Source organism: Capra hircus, chromosome 22, assembly GCF_001704415.2.
Source record: "Capra hircus breed San Clemente chromosome 22, ASM170441v1, whole genome shotgun sequence".
Classification (NCBI taxonomy): Eukaryota; Metazoa; Chordata; class Mammalia; order Artiodactyla; family Bovidae; genus Capra; species Capra hircus.
This window is the reverse complement of record NC_030829.1, coordinates 13,174,279-13,202,034: the sequence shown is the minus strand read 5'-3', so window position 1 is coordinate 13,202,034 and position 27,756 is coordinate 13,174,279. Positions and strand designations below refer to the sequence as shown.

At 43.2% G+C, this 27,756-nt stretch overlaps 1 protein-coding gene and 1 long non-coding RNA gene across 3 annotated transcripts in view; one reads left to right on the top strand and one right to left on the bottom strand.

The window, feature by feature from the left end:
- Nucleotides 1-3,449, top strand: part of LOC106503413 — a 24,928-nt gene extending 21,479 nt beyond the window's left edge. The window contains exon 4 of the long non-coding RNA XR_001297088.2: nt 3,352-3,449. This is a non-coding gene — a long non-coding RNA (uncharacterized LOC106503413). The remainder of the gene's footprint in view (nt 1-3,351) is intronic.
- On the bottom strand, nt 1,939-27,756 carry LOC102191468 (zinc finger protein 621). 2 transcript variants are annotated; one of them, XM_018067110.1, is made up of 5 exons: nt 27,383-27,756; nt 26,849-26,932; nt 6,853-6,979; nt 6,203-6,307; nt 1,939-4,831 (listed from the first exon to the last, which is right to left on the bottom strand). In XM_018067110.1, the coding sequence occupies exons 2-5, from the start codon at nt 26,870-26,872 to the stop codon at nt 3,867-3,869; spliced, it is 1,221 nt and encodes a 406-aa protein (XP_017922599.1). In that variant the 5' UTR covers nt 26,873-26,932; nt 27,383-27,756; the 3' UTR covers nt 1,939-3,866. The 2 variants fall into 2 exon arrangements, with proteins under 2 accessions (XP_017922599.1, XP_017922598.1); XM_018067109.1 differs by having other exon boundaries at nt 27,625-27,756.

The window sequence follows — 27,756 nt, the reverse complement described above, 5'->3', positions numbered from 1 at the left end:
CCCTTCTCCAGGGGATCTTCCCCACCCTGGTATCCAACCCAGGTCTCCTGCATTGGCAGCACACTTTCAAAAGTTACCTGAATCTTTCTTAACCTTTTCTGCCACATGGAGGCGCTGCTCAGCTTCCCGCAACATGGTTTAGGACTTTTCTTAGCTGTACTCAGTCATAACTCCTTCACCTAATTTCGAGTTTCCAAAATGTTATAATTAGCTTATTTTCACTGTCTTTCTGAGTTTATGCCTCTTAATTTTTAATCTCTTTCTCAATGGGGTTTCAGGAGGGTGTGAATGGTATATTCAATGGCCATCTTTAACAAAGTCCGTTGTATCTTATTCCTGCTAAGTTTACTGGGGGAAAAGGTCTATATTTGTTTTTAGTTTTGGGGTAATTATTTTGGTTCCCACAACTACCACCATCCCCAACTCTGAACTGAAAGCCTTCAAATTTCCCAGGTGGATCAGTGGTAAAGAATCTGCCTGCAATGCAGGAGACCTGGATTCAATCCCTGGGTCAGGAAGATCCCCTGGACAAGGAAATGGCAACCCACTCCAGTATTCTTGGTGGAAAATCCCATGGACAGAGGAACCTGGCGGGCTACAGTTCATGGGGCTGCAGAGTCAGAACACGACCGAGTGACTTTTCACACAAAGAATGCATCCAAGACTACAAACCTTATTCCAAGCCCACCTTCTGTCGCATGCCACAGACCTTGCTACCTCGCATCCTTCTGTTGTTCAGTTCAACTCATCTGCAGCATCCACTTTGTGTTCTCTTCAACCCAAGGGCTGTTGTTAAAGTGTATTAACTTTATATAAGAAGAAATATTTTCTCACTCTTTCAGTCAACATGCAAAGAAGCCACAAAAACAGCAAAAAGTAGCCACTGTCCACCTCCTGGCAGTTGAGAACTCAAGGACTCTCCACAGGCCACATCAGATCTCTTTCCCCTTCCCTCTTCTTCCCTATGGACCAATTCCACTTGCTTTTCTCTCTCCTTCTAAAGTGACACCACCCAAACTATTTTTAGAGGTCTCTTTCCTGAAGACCACTGAGTTAACAGGGCAAGCCCTTTATCAATGTACACCACCAGACATCTTCTGCTCAAGGCAGCTTTCTCAAAGCATGGTCCACACTAAAGGTCTGGGCATCACCATGGATATCCACAATCAGACACTTTGTTGTAGAGCATAAACTAACACAACATTGTAAATCAACTATACTCTCATAAAACATTGTTTTAAAAATCACAATCTCTGAGAGGCCAGAAAATTACTCTTTCTATACCAGGTTATTGAGACACATGGTAAAGTTTAAGAAGCACTAATTGCAATGGAGAAACATGTAGATAGAAAAACAACTTTAAAAAAACATATGGCCCCTTCCATAAACATTTAAGGATTTACTTTAAATTTGTGCTAATACTTTACCAGCTTCCACGGTAGCTCAGCTGGGAAAGAATCCGCTTGCAATGCAGGAGACCCCAGTTCAATTCCTGGGTCAGGAAGATCCCCTGCAGAAGGGAAAGGCTACCTACTCCAGTATTCTTGGGCTCCCTGGTTGCTCAGATGGTAAAGAATCCGCCTGCAATGTGGGAGACTCAGGTTTGATCCCTGAGTTGGGAAGATCCCCTGGAGGAGCACATGGCAACCCATTCCAGTGTTCTTGCTTGGAGAATCCCCATGGACAGAGGAGCCTGGCAGGCTACATTCCATGAGGTCGCAAAGAGTCGGACACGACTGAGTGACTAAGCACAGCACAACAGTGCTAGGAAGGCACATGTTGGAGATATTGTGGGTTTGGTTCCAGAGGACCATGATAAAGCAAATACAGCAAGAAAGCAAGTCACGTGAATTTTTTGGTTTCCCAGTGCATGTAAAAGTTGTTTACAATCTGTGAAGTGTGTAATAGTATTATGTCCAAAAAAAAGGAGGAACAGCATTAATTAAAAATTATTTATTGCTAAAATATCTTAGCCATTTTCCGATAATGCAGTGTTGTCACAACCTTCAATTTGTAAAAAACACAGTATATGCAAAACAGATATAATGAGGTGCAATAAAATAAGGTATGCCTGTAATGCATAACTCAGTTCTTTTCCCAGGAATTACTTCACATAGTCCTTTGCATAGTTATAAAAGACCTCATCTAAAGTCAAAAGCAAGAACAATCCAAAGTTCTCCTTCACTAACCTGTCACAACCTCTTCAGAGTCCCTTGACCTGCAAGGAGATCAGACCAGTCCATCTAAAGGATCTCAACCCTGAGTGCTCATTGGAGGGACTGATGCTGAAGCTGAAGCTCCAATAATTCAGCTACCTGATACTAAGCTGACTCACTGGAAAAGACCCTGATGCTAGGAAAGACTGAAGGCAGAAGGAGAAGGTGGAGGATTAGATGGTTAAAGAGCCTCACTGATCAATGGATAAGAATTTGAGCTAACTCCAGGAGACAGTGGAGGACAGAGGAGCCTGGTGGACTGCAGGTTTGCTCCCAGGTCTGGGAAGATTTCACATAATATGGGGCAACTAAGGCTACATGCCACAACTACTGAGCCCACACACCTTAGAGCCCGTGCTCCACAACAAGAGAAGCCACTGCAATGAGAAGCCCACACACCACAAGCAGAGAAAGCCCAGTGTAGCAATGAAGACCCAGTACCAACAAAAATAAATAAATAAAAATTTAAAAACATTACACAGGCATGTTCAGAGTTCCCCCAATCATCTGCTCCTATTTCTTTAGTAATTTGCCAAACTCATAATTTATGCTATCTGGAGAAAAGGAAATGCAGAAACCAACACTGGCCAACAGCAAACCAGAACGGCCACCAAGAAAAATGTACACAATGGGTGGAGCAAAGACGAATGCTTTGGTGTATGTGTGCTTAGGAAACCAAAGTTAAAAGGAAACAACTGCATATCAAGAGCAAAACTAAAGATTTAAAAAACACACACCTTCCATGTTTCAAGACATGACTGCTATCAATCAGATAAATAATTGCGATCACTGTGTACATGTATTCCTTGTTTTGACTGTGCTGGGTCTTCTTTACTGCACAGGCTGTTCTCCACCTGCAGCAATTAGGGGCCACTCTCTAGTTGCAGTACACAGGCTTCTTGCGGCAGCGGCTTGTCACAGAGCATAGGCTCCAGGGCTCTCGGGCTTCAGTAGCTGAGGCAGGTGGGCTCAGTAGCTGCGACACAGGGGCTCACTTCCTCCACAGCATGTGGGATCTCCTGGACCAGGGACTGAACCCATTTCTCTTGCACTAGGGGTGAATTCTTAATCCCTGAGCCACCCGTGAGGCCCAATACATGTTTTTTAACTGGTTATTTTACATGATTTTTTTCAGAGACGTATGAGATCCTCAATGGTCTGTGTCAAAGGCAACCCAACTTCAACTGCATGAAGACACCATGAACCTTCAACCACTGAACCACCTGCATTCATTTCTAAAGGCCCTGGTTGGAAACTCAGGCCAGTTCTGAACTCTGACAGATCTCACATGCCTCCTGTATCTCCCAGGCAGCTTCTCTCACATCACAGGGGCCTGACATGGGGATATCTTCTCTGAAACATCCCTAATTCACCACAGCGTCCTACCGGCACTTCACCCACGAGCAGCCCCATGATGCAGATACGGTCATTACTGTTCAAGTCTGAAAGGGACCAATACGAAAGTCAAGTGTTTCCATTTTCTACCCAGAAGCGAATATATTGTATATAACACAGTCTTTAAATGTATCTCGATTACAATGGGGTTTATGCTCAAATAGCTGGAACACAAGTACAGTGTAAAAGCTACAGATCAAGCTGAAGGTAGGTTAGAGATCTGCTGTAACAGCCAGAGAAGTGCCAAGAGAGAGGTCACGGGGGGTGAGGAGAAGGGGTCAGAATAACTGGGGAAGGCTTCACAGCAGGAGGAAGACCCTGTAAAACACGAACTACTTGGACAGGGGAAGAAAGAACCCCGGAGGCGGGCAGCAGCATGAACACAGGCCCGGAGGCAGGAATGAGGACGGCGTGTGGCAAGGCCACGGCCACAGCAGGACCAGAGCCCGGGCCTGGGAGACACCCGGGAGCCAAGGATGCAGAGGGGCCCTGGGGACGCAGCAGGGGCGGCCCGAAAGCCTTGATGGGCTTCTCCACACGGTGCCTTTTCTGATGCTGAAGAAAGCTGGGATACCACTTGAAGGCTTTTCGACACACCTTACACTCATAGGGCTTCTCTCCGGTGTGAACTCTCTGATGCTGAATGGAAGTGATCTTCTGGGTGAACGCCTTCCCACACTCCTTACACTTATAGAGCTTCTCCCCAGTGTGTAACCTCTGGTGCTGGGTCAAGGCAGTGTTGGAACTCAGACCTTTGCCACACTCCTTACATTTATAGAGCTTCTCCCCCGTGTGGATCCTCTGATGCTGGGTCAAGGCAGTTTTGGAACTCAGACCTTTGCCACACTCCTTACATTCATAGGGTCCTTTGCCAATGTGATTTTTCTCATGTATGATACAGTTCTGGCTGGACTTGAAAGCTTTGCCACACTCCTTGCACTTGAAGGGCTTTTCCCCAGTGTGCCTACTCTGATGCCTAAGGAGCTGTGAGTTATATCGGAAGATCTTCCCACATTCTTTGCATTTGTAGAATTTCATGCCACCTCGAAGTATCAGATTCGGGTTCAGATTGATAGTCTGCCACACTGCCTTGCTTTCAAAATCCAAGTGCTGAGACCCGTTCGTGAGAGGCCCTCCCACGGGCCTGCCGTGGGCCTCTGTGCCCTCGGAGGCTTGCTGCTCTACCGCTGGCTCTTCTGTCTTGATGCCCCTCTCACCACCTGACCAAAGAAACCACAAGTTTCCTCGTTACTGAACTGGAAGGGAAACGGGATGCAGTGGTCCTGGTTTTCTCTTGTAGGATGCGATATTCCAAAAATATCCCATGAGATGGTTATGAGCTTCCATTAAGGAGGATGAGAGAGAAAAAGAAAAACAACAGCATAAACTGGACAAGCGATGACACTGCAGTCCAGGAAGTGCCTCTTATAAGGAAGGGCTGGGCAATGAACCAGGGCAGGTGGGGTGGGCAGGTGAGAGCTTCAAGAGTGGGAAGGAAAAGTAGCAAGAGGGGAAGAAAAGAGCCAAAAAAGAATGGGTGAGGTAAGATGGACCAGCATGAAATGTGAACAGGCTTCAAAAGAAAGAGAGGGAGACCCCCCCAAGGAGGGAAAAGACATTGGTGAGATGAAGGGGAGCAGCTGAGAAGCCCAGAAACACAAACAGAGAAACGATGGATCCCAATGCCCCACCTGAAGCCAGGAAACCACCCCCAATTTTGAATTCTAAATAACAGCCTGACAATTCTACTTTTAAATATTTCATATAATATTCTAGGATAAAAGATTATTTATTTCAGAAAGTCAGTGGGAATACAAGTTGATTGGAGAACTGTAGGCCACCGTGGTTTTACTGCTAAAGAAACCACTTTTTACAGTATCACAATATGTGTGAGAAGTGAGGCCTGGAAAGTTTCTTCCTAAAGAAAAGAAAAGTGAATTCTCTCAGTCACATCCGACTCTGCGACCACACGGACTGTAGCCTGCCAGGCTCCTCCATCCATGGGACTTTTCAGGCAAGAATACTGGAGTGGGTTGCCATTTCCTTCTCCAGGGGATCTTCCCAACCAAGGGATTAAACCTAGGTCTCCCACATTGCAGGCAGATTCTTTACCATCTGAGCCACCTGGGAATGAGTAAAGAAAACCCAAATAATTACAGCCTCCCAGGACTAACTCATCAGCAAAGATTCCAGGAAATTTTAGGGTAAGTGGGTGTGTTTGTTTGGTGTGGAAATGGGGCAGTATTCTTGCCCTTTCCTCTATGGCCCCATTTAAAACAAATTCATTGTAAACCACAACATTATGGCATCAGGAACTTTAAAATACTAAAAATGATATAAACACTAAAAAGGAAAATAAAATCATAGCTATGGTACAAATCAATCAGTTTGATGCATAGAATCACACCTTCTTATAAAGTATGGCTGAAACCCTGCCATGAAAACTGTCCTTACAGGTTTGGGACAGGAACTCAGTACAGGTCAGCGAGTGTACCGAGTCAGCTACAGGGAGCTCTGCTCTCCACTGCAGAAGAAACATTTCCAGTAAACCAGGAAGGCGAAACCAGAAGGTGCTAAGTCCCCTTACTCACCTGGACAGATGCCTCTCAAATCCTCTGTTTCCCAGGGATCGGGGTCCCATGGAGCTTCCCCTCTCTCCAGCTGGGAGATCAGATCAGGTCTGGGGAATGGAGACACTACTCCAACAAGAAAGAGAGACAGACAAGTTGAGGAGAGACATCCAGAGCTGTTACTGAGATCCCTCTGCCCACCCCAAGGCAGGCGAGTTGAGCTGGGGGGAGAAGGGGACTGCCTGGGGGACCAATGAGCCACACAGGGGTTCTGAGGAAGGGGTCCAAACTGCACTCCATGGCAAGATCAGGGAGACAGCGATTCTCCCCAGGGAGAAAGTGCAAACTTGCCCTGACTCAGAAGAAAGGACATCCCCTCAGGAAGGATGAATGTACCGATATCCTGGGAGGCTCCTGCACACAGGAGAGGGCCCACATCCACAACATTGCAAGGACAGAAGAATTGAGGTCACCTGGGGGCACCCCAAGAGTCCTTTCCCTCAGGATCCAAAACCATGCTCTTCCCTGGGAAGGAATAAAGTCCAACTTCAAAGCCAAGAGGAACCTGGGATTTCCCCACCCAGCATCTCCACAGAACCCTAAGGACTACTAGAACTCCCAAGACATCTGAGGAAGATATCAGCTATCAGAGGGCCACTGAGAGACCTTACCGAGGGAAGCCACGTTTGCGTAATTCTCCAGCATCACCTCCCTGTACAGGGCCCTCTGCGCAGAGTCCAGGCTGGCCCATTGGTTCTGGGTGAAGTACACGGCCACGTCCTCAAAGGTCACTGGCTCCTGAAACAACAGGTTCCTGCTCAGGCTCTGAGTGAGGACCGTAGGGGGCCAGTGTGAGCTTCAGGGAAGAAATGGACCTGCCAAGGTCTGTGACTCTGAGCCCCGTGGAAGGTCTGTTCTATGGACAAAAGCACTGGTTCCCACCTTCAAATGTGGATCACCACGGCTGTCCTACCTGCTCAGCTCTGCGGCTCTAAACCTCAAAGCCTGGCATCAGGGGCTCTCCAGGCTGTAACTGTGTTAACCTCTTATGTTCCTGTCTCCATGGAGCTGTCTCTCTAGCATCGGCTGCCCTGACACACCATAGTAAAAGTTGCTCAGTTGTGTCTTTGCAATCCCATGGACTGTAGCCTGCCAGGCTCCTCTGTCCACGGAATTCTCCAAGCCAGAATACTGGAGTCATAGCCATTCCTTTCTCCAGGGGATCTTCCCAACCCGGAGATCAAGGCCAGGTCTCCTGCATTGGAGGTGGATTTTTTACCATCTGAACCCCCAGGGAAGCCCAAGAATACTGGAGGGGGTAGTCTGTTCTTTCTCCATCAGATCTTCCTGACCCAGGATCGAACCAGGGTCTCCTGCATTGCAGGCAGATTCTTTACCAGCTGAGTTACCAGGGAAGTCTGAGGTACCCATAACCTGTCACCTTATTCTCTGTACACCAACTACTCTCCCCATCTCTGCTCAGCGAAAATACACGTGTACAACCATATATGTTCCCCGCCCTAGTTTCTCTCTAGCCTTCTCCACCAGCTTCCACTACATGCAGAGAAGCCACTCCTTTGAAATAGTCCCGCTACAGCTACACATTTAAAACAATGAAATTAGAACTTTAACACCATCTACAAAAAGAAACTCAACATAGATTAAATAAATGTAAGACCAGATACTATAAAACTCTTAGAGGAAAATATAGGCAGAACACTCTGAAATAAATTGCAGCAGTATCTTTTTCAATTCTTCTCCCAGAGTAACGGAAAGAAGAAAATGAGGCCTAATTACACTCAAAAGCCTTTGCACAGAAAAACCCAGAGTGGGAGAAAATATCTGCAAGCAATATTACCAATAAGGGGTTAATCTCCCAAATTTACAAACAGCTCTTGTATTCAATATTAAAAAAACAAAAACCAAATCACAAATGAGCAGAAGATCTAAACAGACATCTCCAAGGAAGACATACACATGGCCAAGAAGCGCACGAAAAGATGCAACTCAAAACTACAATGAGGTATCACAATGATCAGAAGAGCCATCATCTAAAAATCTACCAACAATAAATGCTGGAGAGGGTGTGGTGAAAAGAGAACCTCCCTATACTGCTGATGGGAAAGTAAACTGATACAGACTTTGTGGAGAAGAGTACAGAGTTCCTTAAAAAACTAACAATAGGAATGTTCAGGAAATCCAAGGTGGTGGAGGCATAAATGGACAAGGTGTACTTCTCTCTCCATGGATTCATCAGGAATGTAACTTCAGACACAGACGATCTTGCAGAACACCAGCTGAGAGCGAGCAGGAGTACCTGATCACCAGAAAAGTATATATAAAACCATGCAAACTCTGTAGGACAAAAGAAGTAGGGGGAGAAAGAGGAGTGTGATGAGGACTGCACCTGGAGGTGAACTGAAGGAAAGTGAGATCCCACATTGAGGCAACCGTTTGGGACAGAGGAGAAACATTTGAGGCTGATGGGACAGTGAGGCAACTGATCTGTGATTATCTGAATGGAATGCGAATCACACGGACAATCCTTGCTGCAGCCATATGTACCCTGAACAGGGATGCTGTGTAACTTCCTTCAGTGGCTCAGTTAATCCAAATTTTTGCGACCCCATGGACTGCAGCACGCCATGCTTCCCCATCCATCACCAACTCCCGGAGCTTACTCAAACTCATATCCATCAAGTTGGTGAGCCATCCAACCATCTCGTCCTCTGTTGTCTCCTTCTCCTCCTGCCTTCAATCTTTCCCAGCATCAGGGTCTTTTCCAATGGGTCAGTTCTTCCCATCAGGTGGCCAAAGTATTGCAGCCTCAGCTTGAGCATCAGTCCTTCAAATGAACATTCAGGACTGATTTCCTTTAGGATGGACTGGTTGGATCTGCCTGAAGTCCAAGGGATGCTCAAGAGTCTTCTCCAACACCACAGTTCAAAAGCATCAATTCTTTGGCGCTCATCTTTCTTTATGGTCCCACTCTCACCTCCATACATGACAACTGGAAAAATAGCTTTGACTAGATGGACCTTTGTCAGCAAAGTAATGTCTCTGCTTTTTAACATGCTGTCTAGATTGGTCATAGCTTCTCTTCCAAGGAGCAAGTGTTTTTTCATTTCATGGCAGCAGTCATCATCTGCAGTGATTTTGGAGCCCCCCAAAATAAAGTCTGTCACTGTTTCCATTGTTTCCCCATCTGTCACTGTTTCCATTGTTTCCCCATCTATTTGCCATGAAGTGATGGGAACTGTACAAAAAAGATCTTCAAGACCCAGATAATCATGATGGTGTGATCGCTCACCTAGAGCCAGACATCCTGGAATGTGAAGTCAAGTGGGCCTTAGAAAGCATCACTACAAACAAAGCTAGTGGAGGTGATGGAATTCCAGTGGAGCTATTTCAAATCCTAAAAGATGATGCTGTGAAAGTGCTGCACTCAATATGCCAGCATATTTGGAAAACTCAGCAGTGGCCACAGGACTGGAAAAGGTCAGTTTTCATTCCAATTCCAAAGAAAGGCAATGACAAAGAATGCTCAAACTACCGCACAATTGCACTCATCTCACATGGTAGTAAACTAATGCTCAAAATTCTCCAAGCCAGGCTTCAGCAATACAGGAACCATGAACTTCTAGATGTTCAAGCTGGTTTTAGGAAAGGCAGAGGAACCAGAGAGCAAATTGCCAACATCCACTGGATCATCGAAAAAGGAAGAGAGTGCCAGAAAAACATCCATTTTTGCTTTACTGACTATGCCAATGCCTTTGACTGTGTGGATCACAATAAACTGTGGAAAATTCTGAAAGAGATGGGAATACCAGACCACCTGACCTGCCTCTTGAGAAACCTATATGCAGGTCAGGAAGCAACAGTTCGAACTGGACATGGAACAACAGACGGGTTCCAAACAGGAAAAGGAGTACGTCAAGGCTGTATATTGTCACCCTGCTTATTTAACTTCTATGCAGAGTACATCATGAGAAACGCTGGGCTGGAAGAAGCACAAGCTGGAATCAAGATTGCCAGGAGAAATATCAATAACCTCAGCTATGCAGATGACACCACCCTTATGGCAGAAAGTGAAGAGGAACTAAAAAGCCTCTTGATGAAAGTGAAAGAGGAGAGTGAAAAAGTTGGCTTAAAGCTCAACATTCAGAAAACTAAGATCACGGCATCCGGTCCCATCACTCCATGGGAAATAGATGGGGAAACAGTGGAAACAGTGTCAGACTTTATTTTGGGGGGCTCCAAAATCACTGCAGATGGTGATTGCAGCCATGAAATTAAAAGATGCTTACTACTTGGAAGAAAAGTTATGACCAACCTAGATAGCATATTCAAAAGCAGAGATATTACTTTGGCAACAAAGGTCCGTCTAGTCAAGGCTATGGTTTTTCCAGTGGTCATGTATGGTTGTGAGAGTTGGACTGTGAAAGAAGCTGAGCGCCGAAGAATTGATGCCTTTGAACTGTGGTGTTGGAGAAGACTGTTGAGAGTCCCTTGGACTGCAAGGAGATCCAACCAGTCCATTCTAAAGGAGACCAGTCCTGGGTATTCATTGGAAGGACTGATGCTGAGGCTGAAACTCCAGTACTTTGGCCACCTCATGCGAAGAGTTGACTCACTGGAAAAGACCTTGATGCTGGGAGGGATTAGGGGCAGGAGGAAACAGGGATGACAGAGAATGAGATGGCTTGATGGTATCACCAACTCGATGCACATGAGTCTGGGTGAACTCTGGGAGTTGGTGATGGACAGGGAGGCCTGGAGTGCTGAGATTCATGGGGTCACAAAGAGTCGGACATGACTGAGCGACTGAACTGAACTGACGGGACCAGATGCCATGGTCTTACTTTTCTGAATGTTGAGTTTTAAGCCAGCTTTTTCACACTGCTCTTTCACTTTCATCAACAGGATTCATCTCTAGTTCTTCTTCACTTTCTGCCATAAGGGTGGTGTCATCTTTGTATCTGAGGTTATTGATATTTCTCCCGGCAATATTGATTCAACCTTGTGCTTCATCCAGCCCAGCATTTTGCATGATGTACTCTGCATATAAATAAGCAGGGTGACAATATACAGCTTTGACGTATTCCTTTCCCAATTTGGAACCATCTGATGTTCCATGTTCAGTTCTAATAGTTGCTTCTTGACCTGTACACAGATTTCTCAGGAGGCAGGTAAACTGGTATGGTATTCCCATCTCTTTAAGAATTTTCCAGTTTGTTGTGATCCACACAGTCAAAGGCTTTGACAGTCAATAAAGCAGAAGTAGATGTTTTTCTGGAAGTCTCTTGCTTTTTCAGTGATCCACTGGATGCTGGCAATTATCTCTGGTTTCTCTGCCTTTTGTAAATCCAGCTTGAAAATCTGGAAATTCAGAGTTCACGTACTGATGAAGCCTAGCTTGGAGAATTTTGAGCATTACTTTGCTAACATGTGAGATGAGTACACTTATGTGGTAGTTTGAACATTCTTTGGCATTGCCTTTCTTTGGGATTGGAATGAAAACTGACCTTTTCCAGTCCTGTGGCCACTGCTGAGTTTTCCAAATATGCTGGCATATTGAGTGCAACACTTTCACAGCATCATCTTTTAGGATTTGAAATAGCTCCACTGGAATTCCATCACCTCCACTAGCTTTGTTTGTAGTGATGCAATAAGGAGTTCATGATCTGAGCCACAGTCAGCTCCCGGTCTTGTCTTTGCTGACTGTATAGAGTTTCTCCATCTTTGGCTGCAAAGAACATAATCAGTCTGATTTCGGTATTGACCATCTGGTGATGTCCATGTGCAGAGTCTTATCTTGTGTTATTGGAAGAGGGTGTTTTCTATGACCAGTGTGTTCTCTTGGCAAAGCTCTGTTGGCCTTTGCCTTGCTTCATTTTCTACCCCAAGGTCAAAGTTGCCTGTTCCTCCTGGTATCTCTTGACTTCCTACATTTGCATTCTAGTCCCCTGTGATGAAGAGAACAACGTTTTTTGGTGTTACTTCTGGAAGGTCTTGTAGGTCTTCACAGAACCATTCAGCTTCTTCGGCATTAGTGGTTGGGGCACAGACTTGGATAACTGTGATATTGAATGGTTTGCCTTGGAAACAAACAGAGATCATTCTGTTGTTCTTGAGACTGCAGCCAAGTACTGCATTTCAGACTCTTTTGTTGACTATGAGGGGTACTCCATTTCTTCCAAGGGATTCTTGCCCACAGTAGTAGTTATAATGGTCATCTGAATTAAGTTCGCCCATTCCAGTCCATTTCAGTTCACTGATTCCTAAAATGTCGATCTTCACTCTTGCCTTCTCCTGTTTGACTACTTCCAGTTTGCCTTGATTCATGGACCTAACATTCCAGGTTCCTATGGAATACTGTTTCTTTACAGATTCAGATTTTACTTCCACCACCAGTCACTTCCACAACTGGGCGTTGTTTTTGCTTTGGCTCAGACTCTTCATTCTTTCTGGAGTTTCTCCTTGGACAGGGACAGAATTCCCCTAGAAAGCATAGCAGCTGGGAGCTGAAGCTTAGTGATTTCAGAGCAATTCCAGGGCAGGGTCTACTACTGACTGCAGGGAGACGGCTGGAGTGGACATGAGGGAGGAGACTACAGTGGGAAACGCATGTGAAAGAGAGCCAGGCAAACATGGAGGCAGGGTGATACTGCTGAGTCACACACGGGGTGGAGCCGTCTCTATAGCCTCTCTCTCCCCACACATTCAACACTGGACAGATGAAAGACCCCAGAAAGGGTGGCCCTTTAAGCACCTGATGCTCTGAGCAACAGAGAAGAATCCCACCAGCGTGGCCCTTTGGTACCTGATGTACCAAACAACAGAGAAGGACCCCAGCCAGGGTGGCCCTTTAAGTGCCTGATGCACCGAGAAACAAAAATGAACCCCAACTGGTGGATCCTGTGAGTGCCTGACATGCCAGAATCAGAGAAGGACCCTAACCCAAAGGTCCTGTAAGTGTCTCAACGGGCCAAGCAAGAGAAGAACCAGCCAGAGGCCCGTGATCACCAGCTGCCAGAGGCTAGGAGACTCTAATAGGACCATAGCTCCTTCGTCTGAGGCCGCTGGTGTCCCTGAATATGCGGCGCTGCCAAAATTCCCACGATCTAAGCAAGCAGCTGTGCCACCTACGTGCTCAGTCCTCACTGGGGTAGAGCTGGAGAAGCTAGAAAAAGCCTTACTAGCACCATGCCTCCTGTGACAACTGCCGCCGGCACCCCTGCGTATCGGGGACTGCCAGGGTCCCCGTGATGCATGCTCTCTTGCCATCTCCTCACACGAACCCCACTGGGACAGAGCAGCCAGAGGCTAGAAAAACCTTAAGAGCACCATCCTTCCTGCTGCCCTAGACAGTGGCTCCCCTGAGTACCTCAGACTGCCAGGGCACCTGTGATCCAAGCAGCTACACCACCTACACACCCAGTCCTCCCCGGGGCAGATCCAGTTCCTCCAGGGCAGCCTCGGGAGCAAACCCCTGTGGATGACTCACGCAGAGGTGGCGACAAAACCACAATTCAAACCCAGGGGCAGTGTGGCTAAGAAAAAGAACCCAAAACCTCCCCACCAGTGGTACAAGCTGCAGATTAAATCCACATAATCAACTAGGCAGATTTTGTGTCTATGGAGTATATAAAAGGTCAATGAGAGGCCCGCAAAAGAAAACACACTAGCATTGGCAGTTTCGGACACTGGAGGCAAGAACACGCTGGAGGAGGACCAGATTAGAGTCTGAGCTGCCCCCACAACAGATTCAGAGACCAGCCCAGTATTGGCGGGCATCCTAGGGAAAGGAGATGGACTGTGACTCACAGCAAGGGAAAGGACACTGATAGTTGAGATCAAAGAAAAAATTTATTATTCTTATATTTTAATTTATATGGTAGTTGCTTCAGGATTTTTTTTTTCTTTTCCTCTGTTGCTACAATTTTTGATTTTATTAGTACTATTAAATTTATTCATGCTTTTGATAATTTATTTCCCTTAAATACACCTGACTTTATGTTGCCCTTTTGCAGTTTTGAGGGGGTTTTCCCCTTAAAAAAATTTTTTTAAATTTATTATTATTTTCTACATACATTTTTGTCTGCTTTTCTTACTCCTTTCCTGTTGTTATTCTTTAATATATATCAGTCTCCTTTAGCTACCTCTATTTAACTTTGCTTTTCTAGTCTTTTCTTCCTTTTCTCTCTTTTTCTCACCATGTTTATTAGCCTGTTTTGTTTTTGCTGCATTATTCCCCAGCTGGCACATTGCTTTGTTTTTCCTTTCCAGTTTATGCTTTAGTTAGTTTTGTTTTTAACTGGTTGATATCATTTTTGCTCTCCTTTGCTTGACGGATGAATATCTTCTTTCTTTATTTTTGGACCGCTTTGGTTTTGTTTATGGGTGTATATGTGTGTGTGTTGGTGAAGGAAACGGCAACCCACTCCAATATTCTTGCCTGGAGAATCCCCATGGACAGGAGCCTGGTGGGCTACAGTCCATGGGCTCGCAAGAATCGGACACAACTTAGCGACTACACCACCACCACCACTGTGTGTGTGTGTATTCCATTACTGTGGTTACCATTTGCCTGATTTTGTATTTGCCATTTGTCTGGGGTTTGTACTTTGTCTCTTGTTTTAGTGCGCTTGTTTTAATACCCTTTAACACCAAAACAAACCACCTGTGGAATTTCAGTTCCCAGGTCAGAGATCTGGCCCTGAGCCTTTGAAGTGGGAGCACTGACAACAAGACTATAGACTGCCAGAAAACTCCTAACCCCAAGGAGTATTAATTAGAGAACTCCCACAAAGGCCTCCACCTGTATACAAGACCCAGCATCACCCAACTGCCAACAGCCAGTGCAGGATGCCTCACCCAAACAAACAAGACAAAAACACAAACCCAGTCACCAGCAGACAAGATTACAACCTCATACAGCCCTGCCCACCAGAGGAAAAAAAAAACTTACCTCCTACCACCAAAGCACAAGCACAAGTCACACCCAACAGAAGCATACACAAACCACTGGACCAACCTTACCCACCAAGGGCAGAAACCAAAAGGAAGAAGGAATTCGACCTCAAAGCCTGAGAAAAGGAGACCTCAAACACAGTAAGGTAAAAAAAAAAAAAAAAAGAGAAGGCAGAGAAGTACTGCACAAATGAAGGAACAAACTAGAAACACACAAGACCAACTAAACAAAGAGGAAATGGGCAAACTACCTGAAAAAGAATTCAGAATAATGATAACAGAGACGTTCCAAAACCTAGAAAACAGAATGAAGAAAATGCAAGAAGCAATCAATACAATTAACACAAGTAAAAAGGACACAGAAGAAATAAAGAATAAACAAACAGAGATGAATAACACAATTACTTAACTTAAAAATACTCTAGAAGGAACCAATAGTAGATTAATGGAAGCAGAAGAACAAATAAGTGAGCTGGAAGATAGAATGGTGGAAGTAACTGCTGAAAAGCAGAATAAAAGAAAAAGAATGAAAAGAATTGAGGATAGCCTGAGACCTCTGGGACAACATTAAATGCATCAACATTCGAGTTATAGGGGTCCCAGAGGAAGAAGAGAAAAAGAAAGACACTGAGAAAAATTTTGAAGACATTATAGTTGAAAACTTCCCCAGTATGGGAAAGGAAATAGTTAATCAAGCCAAGAAATGTAGAGAGGCCCATATAGGATAAACCAAAGGAGAAACACGCTGAGACACATACTAATCAAGCTAACAAAGATAAACACAAAGAAAGAATATTAACAGCAGCAAGGGAAAAGCGATAAGTAACATATAAGGGAAAACTCATACAATTAACAGAGATCTTTCAGCGGAAACTCGCAGGCCAAAGGGGATGGCAGGATACATTTGAAGTACTGAAAGAAAATGTTTACAACCAAAATTGCTCTACCCAGCAAGGATCTCATTCTAAATCAATGCAGAAATCAAATGCTTTACAGACAAGCAAAAGTTAAGAGAATTTAGCTTCACCAAACCAGCTTTACAAAAAATATTAAAGGGACATATACAAGCAATAAACACAAGAGAAAGGAAAGACTTATGAAAACAAACCCAAAACAATTAAATGTCTTAATTCACATTTTTAAAATGTCAATAGGAACATATACATCAATAATTACTTTTAAATGTAATGGATTAAACACTCCAACCAAAAGATACAGACTGACTGAATGGAAACAAAAACAAGATCCATATATATGCTGTCTACAATAGACCCACTTCAGACCTAGAGATACATATAGACTGAAAGTAAAACGATGAAAAAAGATACTCCATACAAATGGAAATCAAAAGAAAGCTGGAGTCGTGATTCTCAATGTCAGACAAAACAGACATTAAAATAAAGAATATTACAAGAGGTAAAGAAGGACACTACAGAATGATCAAGGGATCAATCCAAGAAGACATAAAGATTGTAAATATCTATGCACCCAACATGAGTGTCTTGCCCATGCGTGTACAGGGGTCTCCAGCAGAGGCATGGGTCAGTGGTGGCCCACTGCATGCCTGGGAGCACTGAGTATGCCTGCACAAGACCTTCTGAAGGAGCTTCCCATTATCTTCATTACTTCCATCATAGTTTGGCCTCAGGTGAAACAACAGGGAGGGAACACAGCGCTGCTCAGGAACATAAAATTGGATTGAAGATTTGCTGGGCAGGGCCCCGCCCATCAGAGCAAGACCCAGTTTCCCACTCAGTCAGTTTCTCCCATGAATCTTCCATAAGCCTCTTATACTTATCCAAGAGGGCAGTTCAGTTCAGTCTCAGTCCTGTCTTTGCAACTCCATGGACAGCAGCACGCCAGGCTTCCCTGTCCATCACCAACTCCCAGAGCTTACTCAAACTCATGTCCATCAAGTCGGTGATGCCATCCAACCTTCTCATCCTCTGTCTTCCCCTTCTCCTCCTGCCTTCAATCTTTCCCAGCATCAGGGTCTCTTCAATGAGTCAGTTCTTCACGTCAGGTGGCCAAAGGATTGGAGCTTCATCTTCAGCATCAGTCCTTCCAATGAATAATCAGGAATGATTTCCTTTAGGATTGGCTGGTTTGATCTCCTTGCAGTCCAAGACACTCTCAAGAGTCTTCTCCAATACCACAGTTCCTGGGTCTGGAAGATCCCCTGGAGAAGGAAATGGCAACCTTCTCCAGTATTCTTGCCTGGAGAATCCCACGGACAGCAGAGCCTGGCAGGCTACAGTCCACGGATAGCAAGAGTTGGACATGACTTAGCGACTACACCACCACCACCACAGTTCGAAAGCACCACTTCTTCGGCGCTCAGCTTTCCTCACGGTCCAACTCTCACATCCATACATGACTACCAGGAAAACGATAGCTTTGACTAGACAGAACTTTGTTGGCAAAGTAATGTCTCTGCTTTTTAATATGCTGTCTAGATTGGTCACAGCTTTTCTTCCAAGGAGCGAGCATCTTTTCATTGCATGGCTGTAGTCACCACCTGCAGTGATTCTAGAGCAGAAAAAAATAAAATCTCTCACTGTTTCCATTGTTTCCCCATCTATTTGCCATGAAGTGATGGGACAGGATGCCACATCAGAGGGCAGACAGAATGAAAACTACAATCACAGAAAACTAATCAAACTGATCACATGGATCACAGCCTTGTCTAATTCAATGGAACTATGAGCCATGACATGCAGGGCTACCCAAGACGGATGGGTCATGGTGGAGAGTTCTGACAAAACGTGGTCCACTGGAGAAGGGAATGGCAAACCACTTCATATATTCTTGCCTTGAGAACCTCATGAACACTTGAAAAAGCTAAAAGATAGGACACTGAAAGATGAACTCCCCAGATCGGTAGGTGCCAAATATGCTACTGGAGAACAGTGGAGAAATAACTCCAGAAAGAATGAAGAGATAGAATCAAAGTAAAAACAACACCCAGTTGTGGGTGTGACTGGTGATGGAAGTAAAGTCTGGTGCTGTAAAGAAACAGTATTCCAAAAAAAAAAGAAAGAAACAGTATTCCATAGGAACCTGGAATGTTAGGTCCATGAATCAAGGCAAACTGAAGTAGTCAAACAGGAGAAGGCAAGAGTGAAGATCGACATTTTAGGAATCAGTGAACTGAAATGGACTGGAATGGGCGAACTTAATTCAGATGACCATTATAACTACTACTGTGGGCAAGAATCCCTTAGAAGAAATGGAGTACTCCTCATAGTCAACAAAAGAGTCTGAAATGCAGTACTTGGCTGCAGTCTCAAGAACAACAGAATGATCTCTGTTTGTTTCCAAGGCAAACCATTCAATATCACAGTTATCCAAGTCTGTGCCCCAACCACTAATGCCGAAGAAGCTGAATGGTTCTGTGAAGACCTACAAGACCTTCCAGAAGTAACACCAAAAAAAGTTGTTCTCTTCATCACAGGGGACTAGAATGCAAATGTAGGAAGTCAAGAGATACCAGGAGGAACAGGCAACTTTGACCTTGGGGTAGAAAATGAAGCAAGGCAAAGGCCAACAGAGCTTTGCCAAGAGAACACACTGGTCATAGAAAACACCCTCTTCCAATAACACAAGATAAGACTCTGCACATGGACATCACCAGATGGTCAATACCGAAATCAGACTGATTATGTTCTTTGCAGCCAAAGATGGAGAAACTCTATACAGTCAGCAAAAACAAGACCGGGAGCTGACTGTGGCTAAGATCATGAACTCCTTATTGCAAAATTCAGGCTTAAATTGAAGAAAGTAGGGAAAACCACTTTTTTTCACTCTTGAAAAAGCAAGAAAGTTCCAGAAAAACATCTACCTTTGCTTTATTGACTGTGTCAAAGCCTTTGACTGTGTGGATCACAACAAACTGGAAAATTCTTAAAGAGATGGGAATACCATACCAGTTTACCTGCCTCCTGAGAAATCTGTGTACAGGTCAAGAAGCAACAGTTAGAACTGAACATGGACCATCAGATGGTTCCAAATTGGGAAAGGAATACGTCAAAGCCGTATATTGTCACCCTGCTTATTTATATGCCGAGTACATCATGCAAAATGCTGGGCTGGATGAAGCACAAGGTTGAATCAAGACTGCTGGGAGAAATATCAATAACCTCAAATACAAAGATGACACCACCCTTATGGCAGAAAGTGAAGAGGAACTAAAGATGAAACCTCTTGATGAAAGTGAAAAAGCAGTGTGAAAAAGCTGGCTTAAAACTCAACATTCAGAAAACTAAGATCATGGCATCCAGTCCCATCACTTGATGGCAAATAGATGGGGAAACAATGGAAACAGTGACAGACTTTATTTGGGGAGGCTCCAAAATCACTGCAGATGATGACTGCAGCCGTGAAATTAGAAGATACTTGCTCCTTGAAAGAAAAGCTATGACCAACCTAAACAGCATATTAAAAAGTAGAGACATTACTTGGCTGACAAAGGTCCATCTAGTCAAAGCTATGGTTTTTCCAGCTGTCATGTATCCTGTTGTCATGTATGGAGGTGAGAGTTGGACCAGTCCTGAATATTCATTGGACAGACTGATGCTGAAGCTGAAACTCCAATACTCTGGCCACCTGATGCAAAGAACTGCCTCACTGGAAAAGATCCTGATGCTGGGAAAGATTGAAGGCAGGAGAAGAAGGGGACAAGAGAGAATGAGATGGTTGGATGGCATCACTGACTCAATAGACATGAGTTCTAGTAAGCTCCAGGAGTTTTTGATTGACAAGAAAGCCTGGCGAGCTGCAGTCCATGGGGCAGCAAATGCTGGACACAACTAGGAACTGAACTGAACTGAACCCAACACAGGAGCACCTCAATACATAAGGCAAATACTAACAGACATAAAAAGGAAATTGATAGCAACACAATAATAGTAGGGGACTTTAACACCCTCTTACACCAATGGACAGATCATCAAAACAGAAAATAAGGAAACACAAACCTTAAATGAAATATTAGACTAAATGAACCTAATTGATATCTTCAGAACTTTCCACCCAAATGCAAAGAATACACTTTCTTCTGAAGTGTACATGGAACATTCCCCAAGAGAGACCACATCTTGGGTTCCAGATCAAACCTCAGTAAATTCAAAAAATTGAAATCATATCAAGCATCTTTTCTGACCAAACTCTATGAGACTAGATATTAATTACAGGGGAAAAAACCTGTAAAGAAAAACACAAACATGGAGATTGAACAATAAGCTTCTATATAACAAACAGGTTACTGAAGAAATCAAAAAATTCCTAGAAACAAATGACAATGAAAACACAACAACTCAAAACCTATGGGATACAGCAAAAGCAGTTCTAAGAGGGACTTTTATAGCAATACAATCCTACCTCAAGAAACAGTAAAACATCGAATAGACAACCTAACTTTACACCTAAAACAACTGGAAAAAGAACAACAATAACAACAACAAACCCAAAGTTAGGAGAAGGAAAGAAATCTTTATGATTTTATGATCTTTATGATTGGAGCAGAAAAAAATAAAAAAGAAATGAAGGAAGTAATAGTAAAGATTAATAAAACTAAAAGCTGGTTCTTTGAGAAAATAAGCAAAACTAACAAACCATTAGCCAGACTTATCAAGAATAAAAGGGAGAAGAATCAAATCAACAAAATTAGAAATGAAAAAAGTAGAGGTTACAACAGACAACACAGACACACAAAGGATCATAAGACTATTACGAGCAACTATATGCCAATAAGGGCTTCCCTTGTGGCTCAGATGGTAAAGAATCCACCTGCAATGTGGGAGACCTGGGTTCAGTCCCTGGGTTGGGAAGACCGCCTGGAGAAGGGAAAGGCTACCCACTCCAGTATTCTGGCCTGGAGAGTTCCATGGACTGTATAGTCCATGACATCGCAAAGATTCGACATGACTGAGAGACTTTCACTTAGCTTCACTGCATATGCCAATAAAATGGACAACCTGGAAGAAATGGATAGATTCTTAGGAAAAAAAGTTCACTCTCGAAGACTGAACCAGGAAGAAGTAGAAATTATGAATAAGCCAACTACAAGCACTAAAATAGAAACTGTAATAAAAAATCTCCCCCAAAACAAAAGCCCAGGGCCAGATGGCTTCACAGGTGAATTCTATCAAACATTTAAAGAAGAACTAATCCCTAACCTTCTAAAACTCCTCCAAAAATTGCAGAGGAAGGAACACTTCCAAACTCACTGTACGAGTTCACCCTCACCCTGATACCAAAAACCAGACAAAGAAAACCCCAAAAAGGAAAATTATAGGCCAGTATCACTGATGAACATAGATGCAAATTCTAGCAAACAGAATTCAACAATGCATTAAAAAGATCGTACACCATGATGAAGTCAGGTTTATCCCAGGGATACAAGGGTTCTTTAATATATGCAAATCAATCAATGTGATACACCATATTAACAAATTGAAAGATAAAAACCTTAAGATAATCTCAATAGATGCAGAAAAAGCTCTCAACAAAATTAACACCCATTTGTGATAAAAATAAACTCTTCAAAAAATGGGCATAGAAGGAACCTATCTGAACATAAAGCCCATGTATGATAAACCCACAGCAAACATTCTTCTCAATGGTGAAAAAATGAAAGCATGCCCCCTAAGATCAGGAACAAAACAAGGGTGCCCACTCTCACCACTATTACTCAACATAGTTTTGGAAGTGCTAGCTATGGCAATCAGAGAAGAAAAAGAAATAAAAGGAATCCAGATTGGAAAAGAAGAAGTAAAACTCTGTTTGCAGATGACATGATACTATACATAGAAAACCCTAAAGATACTATCAGTCAACTTAATAAAGTGGTAGGATACAAAATCAATACACAGAAATCACTTGCATTTCTACATACTAACAAAGAAATATTAGAAAGAGAAATTAAAGAATCAATCCCATTTACCATTGCAATAAAAAGAATAAATACGTAGGGGCAAACCTACCTAAGGAGACAAAAGAGCTGTATAAAGAAAACTATAAGACACTGAGGAAAGAAATCAAAGATGACATAAACAGATGGAGAGATATTCCATGTTCCTGGGTTGAAAGAATCAATATTGTGAAAATGATTATACTACCAGATGTAACCCACAGATGCAAAGCAATCCCTATCAAATTATAAATGGCATTTTCCCCACTAGAACAAAATATCTCACAATTCATAAAGAAACACAAATGATTCCAAATAGCCAAAGCAATTTGGAGGAAGAATGGAACTGGAGGAATCAACCTTCCTCGCTTCAGACCATACTACAAAGCTATAGTCATCAGAACAGTATGGTACTGGCACAAAAAACAGAAATATAGACCAATGGAACAAGATAGAAATCCCAGAGATAAACCTATGCACCTATGGATACCTTATTTTTGACAAAGGAAGCAAGAATATACAATGGGGCAAAGACAGTGTTTTCAATAAGTGCTGCTGGGAAAACTGGACAGCTATGTGTAAAAGAATGAAACCAGAACACTTCCTAACGCCATACACAAAGATAAAACTCAAAATGGATTAAAGACCTAAATGTAAGACTAGAAACTATAAAACTCCTGGAGGAAAACATAGACAGGACACTCTATGACATAAATCACAGCAAAATCCTCTATGACCCATCTCCTAGAGTAATGGAAATAAAAACAAACAAGTGGGACCTAATTAAACTTAAAAGCTTTTGCACAGCAAAGGAAACTATAAACACGGTGAAGAAACAACCCTCAAAATGGGGGGGGGGCGGAAACAGCAAATGCAACAACTGACAAAGGATTAATTTCCAAAATATACAAGCAGCTTATACCACTCAATACCAGAAAAACAAACAACTCTATGAAAACATGAGCAAAAGACCTAAACAGACATTTCTCCAGAGAAGATATACAGACGGCTAATAAACACATGAAAGGTGCTCAACATTGCTCACTGCATTAGAGAAATGCAAATCAAAACTACAATGAGATCTCATTTCACACCGGTCAGAATGGTTATCATAAAAAAATCAACAAACAATAAATGCTGGAAAGGGTGTGGAGAAAAGGGAACCCTCTTGCACTGTTGGTGGGAATGCAAATTGATACAGCCACTATGGAGAACAGTATGAAGATTCCTCACAAAACTAGAAATAAAATTATCATATGACCCAGCAATACCAATACTAAGCATATATCCTGAGGAAACCAAAACTGAAAAAGACACATGTAACCCAATGTTCGTTGCATCTCTATTTACAATAGCTAGGACATGGAAGTAATCTAGATGTCCACTGACAGATGAATGTATAAAGAAGCTGTGCTACATATATACAGTGGTTTATTACTCAGTCATAAATAGGAACACATTTGAGTCAGTCCTAATGAGGTGGATAAACCTAGACCTACTATACAGAGTGAAGTACGGCAAAAAGAGAAAAACAATTACCATATACTAATGCTTAAAAATGGAATCTAGAAAGATGGTACTGATGAAACCATCTGCAGAGAAGCAGTGGAGACACAGACTTTGAGAACAGACTTATGGACATGGCTGGGGGTAGGAGAGGAGGAGAGATTAGGAGGCATGGAGGGAGTAATATGGAAACATACACTACCATATGTAAAACATATAGCCAACGGGAATTTGCTGTATGACTCAGAGAACTCAAACTGCGGCTCTGTAACAACCTAGAGGGGTGGGATGAGGAGGGAGGTGGGAGGGATGGTCAAGTGGGAGGGAACATGGGTAAACCTATGGCTGACTCATGTTGATGTTTGGCAGAAACCAATGCAATACTGTAAAGCAATTATCCTTCAATTAAAAATAAATAAATTTTTTAAAAAGACTGGAGAAGGCACATAAATATAGGAAAGCAACATAAATATCTTTGCTTGCAGATGAAATAGCTATCTTTTTAAAAAATATCCAAGACCCAAGACAATGAAAAACATTTAAAACTGACAGAATAATTCATTAAGTTACCTAGATATAGGCTAAACGAACCAAAATGATTAGTTGTATCACCGTAAATAGTCAAAAAACAAAACGGGAGAAAATAAGATGCCATTCATATGAAAAGAGCTAAGAACAGACCCAACAAAAACCAAGATGAAGAAAACTAAACGTCTATTAAATAAAAGAGGAACTGAATAAATTATAATATACAGTGTTTCTAAATGGGAAGAATCAAACTTGTAAAGTCAATCCCAAATTTTGCCTATGATTCCAATAAAATCAACTTCTTCACCAAAAAAAAAAAAAAAGAGAGATTTATGCAGCAGTTGAGGTTCATTTCAAGTCATCTGAAAAAAAAGTAACACATCATAGAGCTGAGAAGGTTTTGAAGGAAATACATTTTTGAAAGAAAAGATGAGGGGGAATTAAACACTACCTTAAAAGGACAATACTTCAAGGAAATGAGAATACAAGTCACAGATAGTGAGAAAACATTTAAAGAGACGTACATAATAAAGGACTATTATCCCAAATACACAAAGAACTCTAAAAACTCAACAGGAAAATGAACCCAATGAAAAAGTGCGCAAAAGACCCGAACAGAAATGTCACCAAAGAGGTTATACAGATGGCAAACAAGTGTACTAAAAGATACTCTACAACTTATGTGTTCAGGAAAATGCAAATTAAAACAATGAGATATCCCAACAAACCTACTAGAATGACCAAAATCTGAAACACTACCACCACTAAACACTGGTAAGGATGTGGAGCAACACGAACTCTCTTTCACTGCTGGTGAAAATACAAACACTTTGGAAGACAGTTTAACAGCTCCTTACAAAACTAGAATAAACAAATTCTAACCATATGATCCATCAATCATACTCCTTCATATCTTCCCAATGAGCTAAAAACTTATGGCCACACAAAAACAAGCACAAAGACGTTTATAGCAGCTTTATTCACAACTGCCAAAACTTGGAAGCAAACAAATGGTCCTTCAGTAGGTGAATAAATTGTGGTACAATCAATGGAGTATTATAGAGCGCTAAAAAGAAAACAAGCTATCAAGCCATGAAGTCACACAGGAACCTGAAATGAATACTACTGAGTGAGTGAAACCAACATGAAAAGGTAGGATGCCAACTACACAGAATTGTGGAAAAAGCAAAAAGATCAACAGTTGCCAGAAGGGAGGGCAGGACACAGGATTTTTAGAGCCTGTGAAAAGACACTGTATGATATGATAATAGTAAATACACATCATTTATACACATGTAACCACAGAATGTACAACACCAAGAATGAACCCTAGTGCAAGCTATGGACTCTGGGTGACTATGTCAGTGTAGGTTCATCAGTTGAATTCATGTACCACTCTGATAATGGGCTATCGACGTATGGGGGCAGAAAGCATTTGGGGACTCTTGTGCTTTTTGTGCAATTATGCAATGAACCTAAAATTTCTCACTGGAAAAAAAAAGAGTCTACTAAAAAAAAGAAAGATGAGAGAGCAGGGAGGCAATACTTAACCTCTTACCTGGACTGCAACAACCTCCTAATTGACTCACACTCTTGCATCGAACTCACCACTATGGGCCAAAAATCGTTTTGATATGTAAATCCATCCCTTTCACATGCCCTGCTTAAAATCGTTTAGGGTCTTCCTACTGAACTCAGAAGTGAAACCAGAATCTTCACAGTGACCTCCAAAACACATGCCTAATTGTCCCACCTCACAATGAACTACTTCCTCTAACCTCTGTCTAGAATACACCCAGCTTTCTCCCCTACCTCAGGGCTGATGCATTTGCTATACTCCCTGGAAAGTTCAGCTTTGGCTCTCTCTCCAGTAGTTCTCCAGCCTATTTTTACTTCTTTCATGAGGTCTCAAGCTCATGTGACCACCTCCATGAGGGATTCCCTGATGACCAGCTTCAAAGGGAGCTTCTTTGAGGCTTCTCAAATTTGAGAGGATGCATAAGAATCACCCACAGAACTTGCTACAAGATTCCTGACCCGACCTACCCTCCTCCCCAGTATAATTACTGATCTAGGGTGGCACCTAGCAATTTGCAATTTTAATAAGCACCCAAGTGATCCTGATGCTGCCCATCTGTGGACCTCACTGTTAGGAAGCACTGCACTTGAGCAACAGGTACTTATGATATCAACTTACTTGTTTTTGGTAATGTACCCTCCATGAGAAAGGAGAACTTGTCTGCATTATTCAGCACTATGTGCCTAATCTGAAAGCACATATGCAAAGAACAATGCAGGCCTCTCTGGGATACACCTACTATTTGCGGAGCAATCTCTTCAACTGAGAATTTTTCTCAAGCGGTTTCTCACCTAGCAACCTAATTTTATTTTTTGCTAATCCCATATTCCTAATTTATCCTCCACCCCCAACACACTTCCCTTTAGGCAAAGCTGTTTTCTATATTTATGCAAACAACTTTTATTTGTAGAATATCTCAAATGATCTCGATTTTCATGTTCTGTGGAAATTTCTTGACACGGGTCCCCCCTTTTCTACTTAAAACCTATATATCCAAACTTTTCACTCCACACACAAGACTCTTACCTCCTCCACCACGTATTTACAACCTTAGCCCTGGGGATGGACTCAAGAGGGAAACCAAAGCCTCCCCAAGTTAGGCCTTTTCGGTCCCTTCCTAATGACCTGATAGCTAATGTGACTTTTAAGACTGAAATGAAGGTAGGCTCACCTGAGGCCAAGTGGTTTGGAGCATGGCTGATGTCCCCTGGCTCTGTGCACTCCTCCCGCTTTGGAAAAGCAAGAACCTTAAAAGCTAAGAGAAGAAGAGCCATGAGCGCAATGGTCCCTTTTCTACATCACCAACAACCGCCCACAGTCTTCCATCTCATTTCCAGCATTGGCAGGAGTACAGGGTCTGATGGCCCCCACCTCCTCATGAATTGGTTTAGCTGGTATTCGGGACAATCCACCACCTGTCTCTTCTGCCCAAGAGCGCTCCTGGGACCATTCACACCGAGCGGACCGAGACACACATGGAACTAGGCCCCTACAGTGCTGAGTCTGAACAACTTAGAAACCTAATAAGGTGCTTATGGGGACCACGTCATTGACTCCCCAAAGTGCCTATGGAGAGGAAACAAGGGTGGCTTGATTTGGATTGAGTAAAATATTCAGGGTCACAAGAGCTATCAGGGGACGGGAGACCCTAAGAGGCTCTCCACGCAAGCAAGCAGGAGACCCCAAACATCAGATACTTCAGTACCGGCCACGGGGATCTGTTGGGCCAACTTCTTTTAAACAAAGAGGATCACGCCTCGGTGGCAAAGGTCTGGACCGGGACTCTAGGAGGCTCCGCAGCCATCTCTGCGGCTTCTGTGAGGCCGAGACGCCGGGGCATCCGGTCAGAGAAAAGGGAGTTCAGGGGCAGCGTGCTGACGAGGCGCTAAGGAAAACGAGGAAGCCGGCGCCGGACAAGACTGGCAGGAAAAACTCGCCAGAACCTACCCTCTTCCCCTCCGAACCCCAAGAAGCACTCTCACAGCCCACACAGAAACGAGCACTGGCGCCCAGCGCACTTCTGGGCAGCGCATTTCGGTGGTCCAGGCGGCGCGACCTCACGTGACCCGCAGGGGCGGG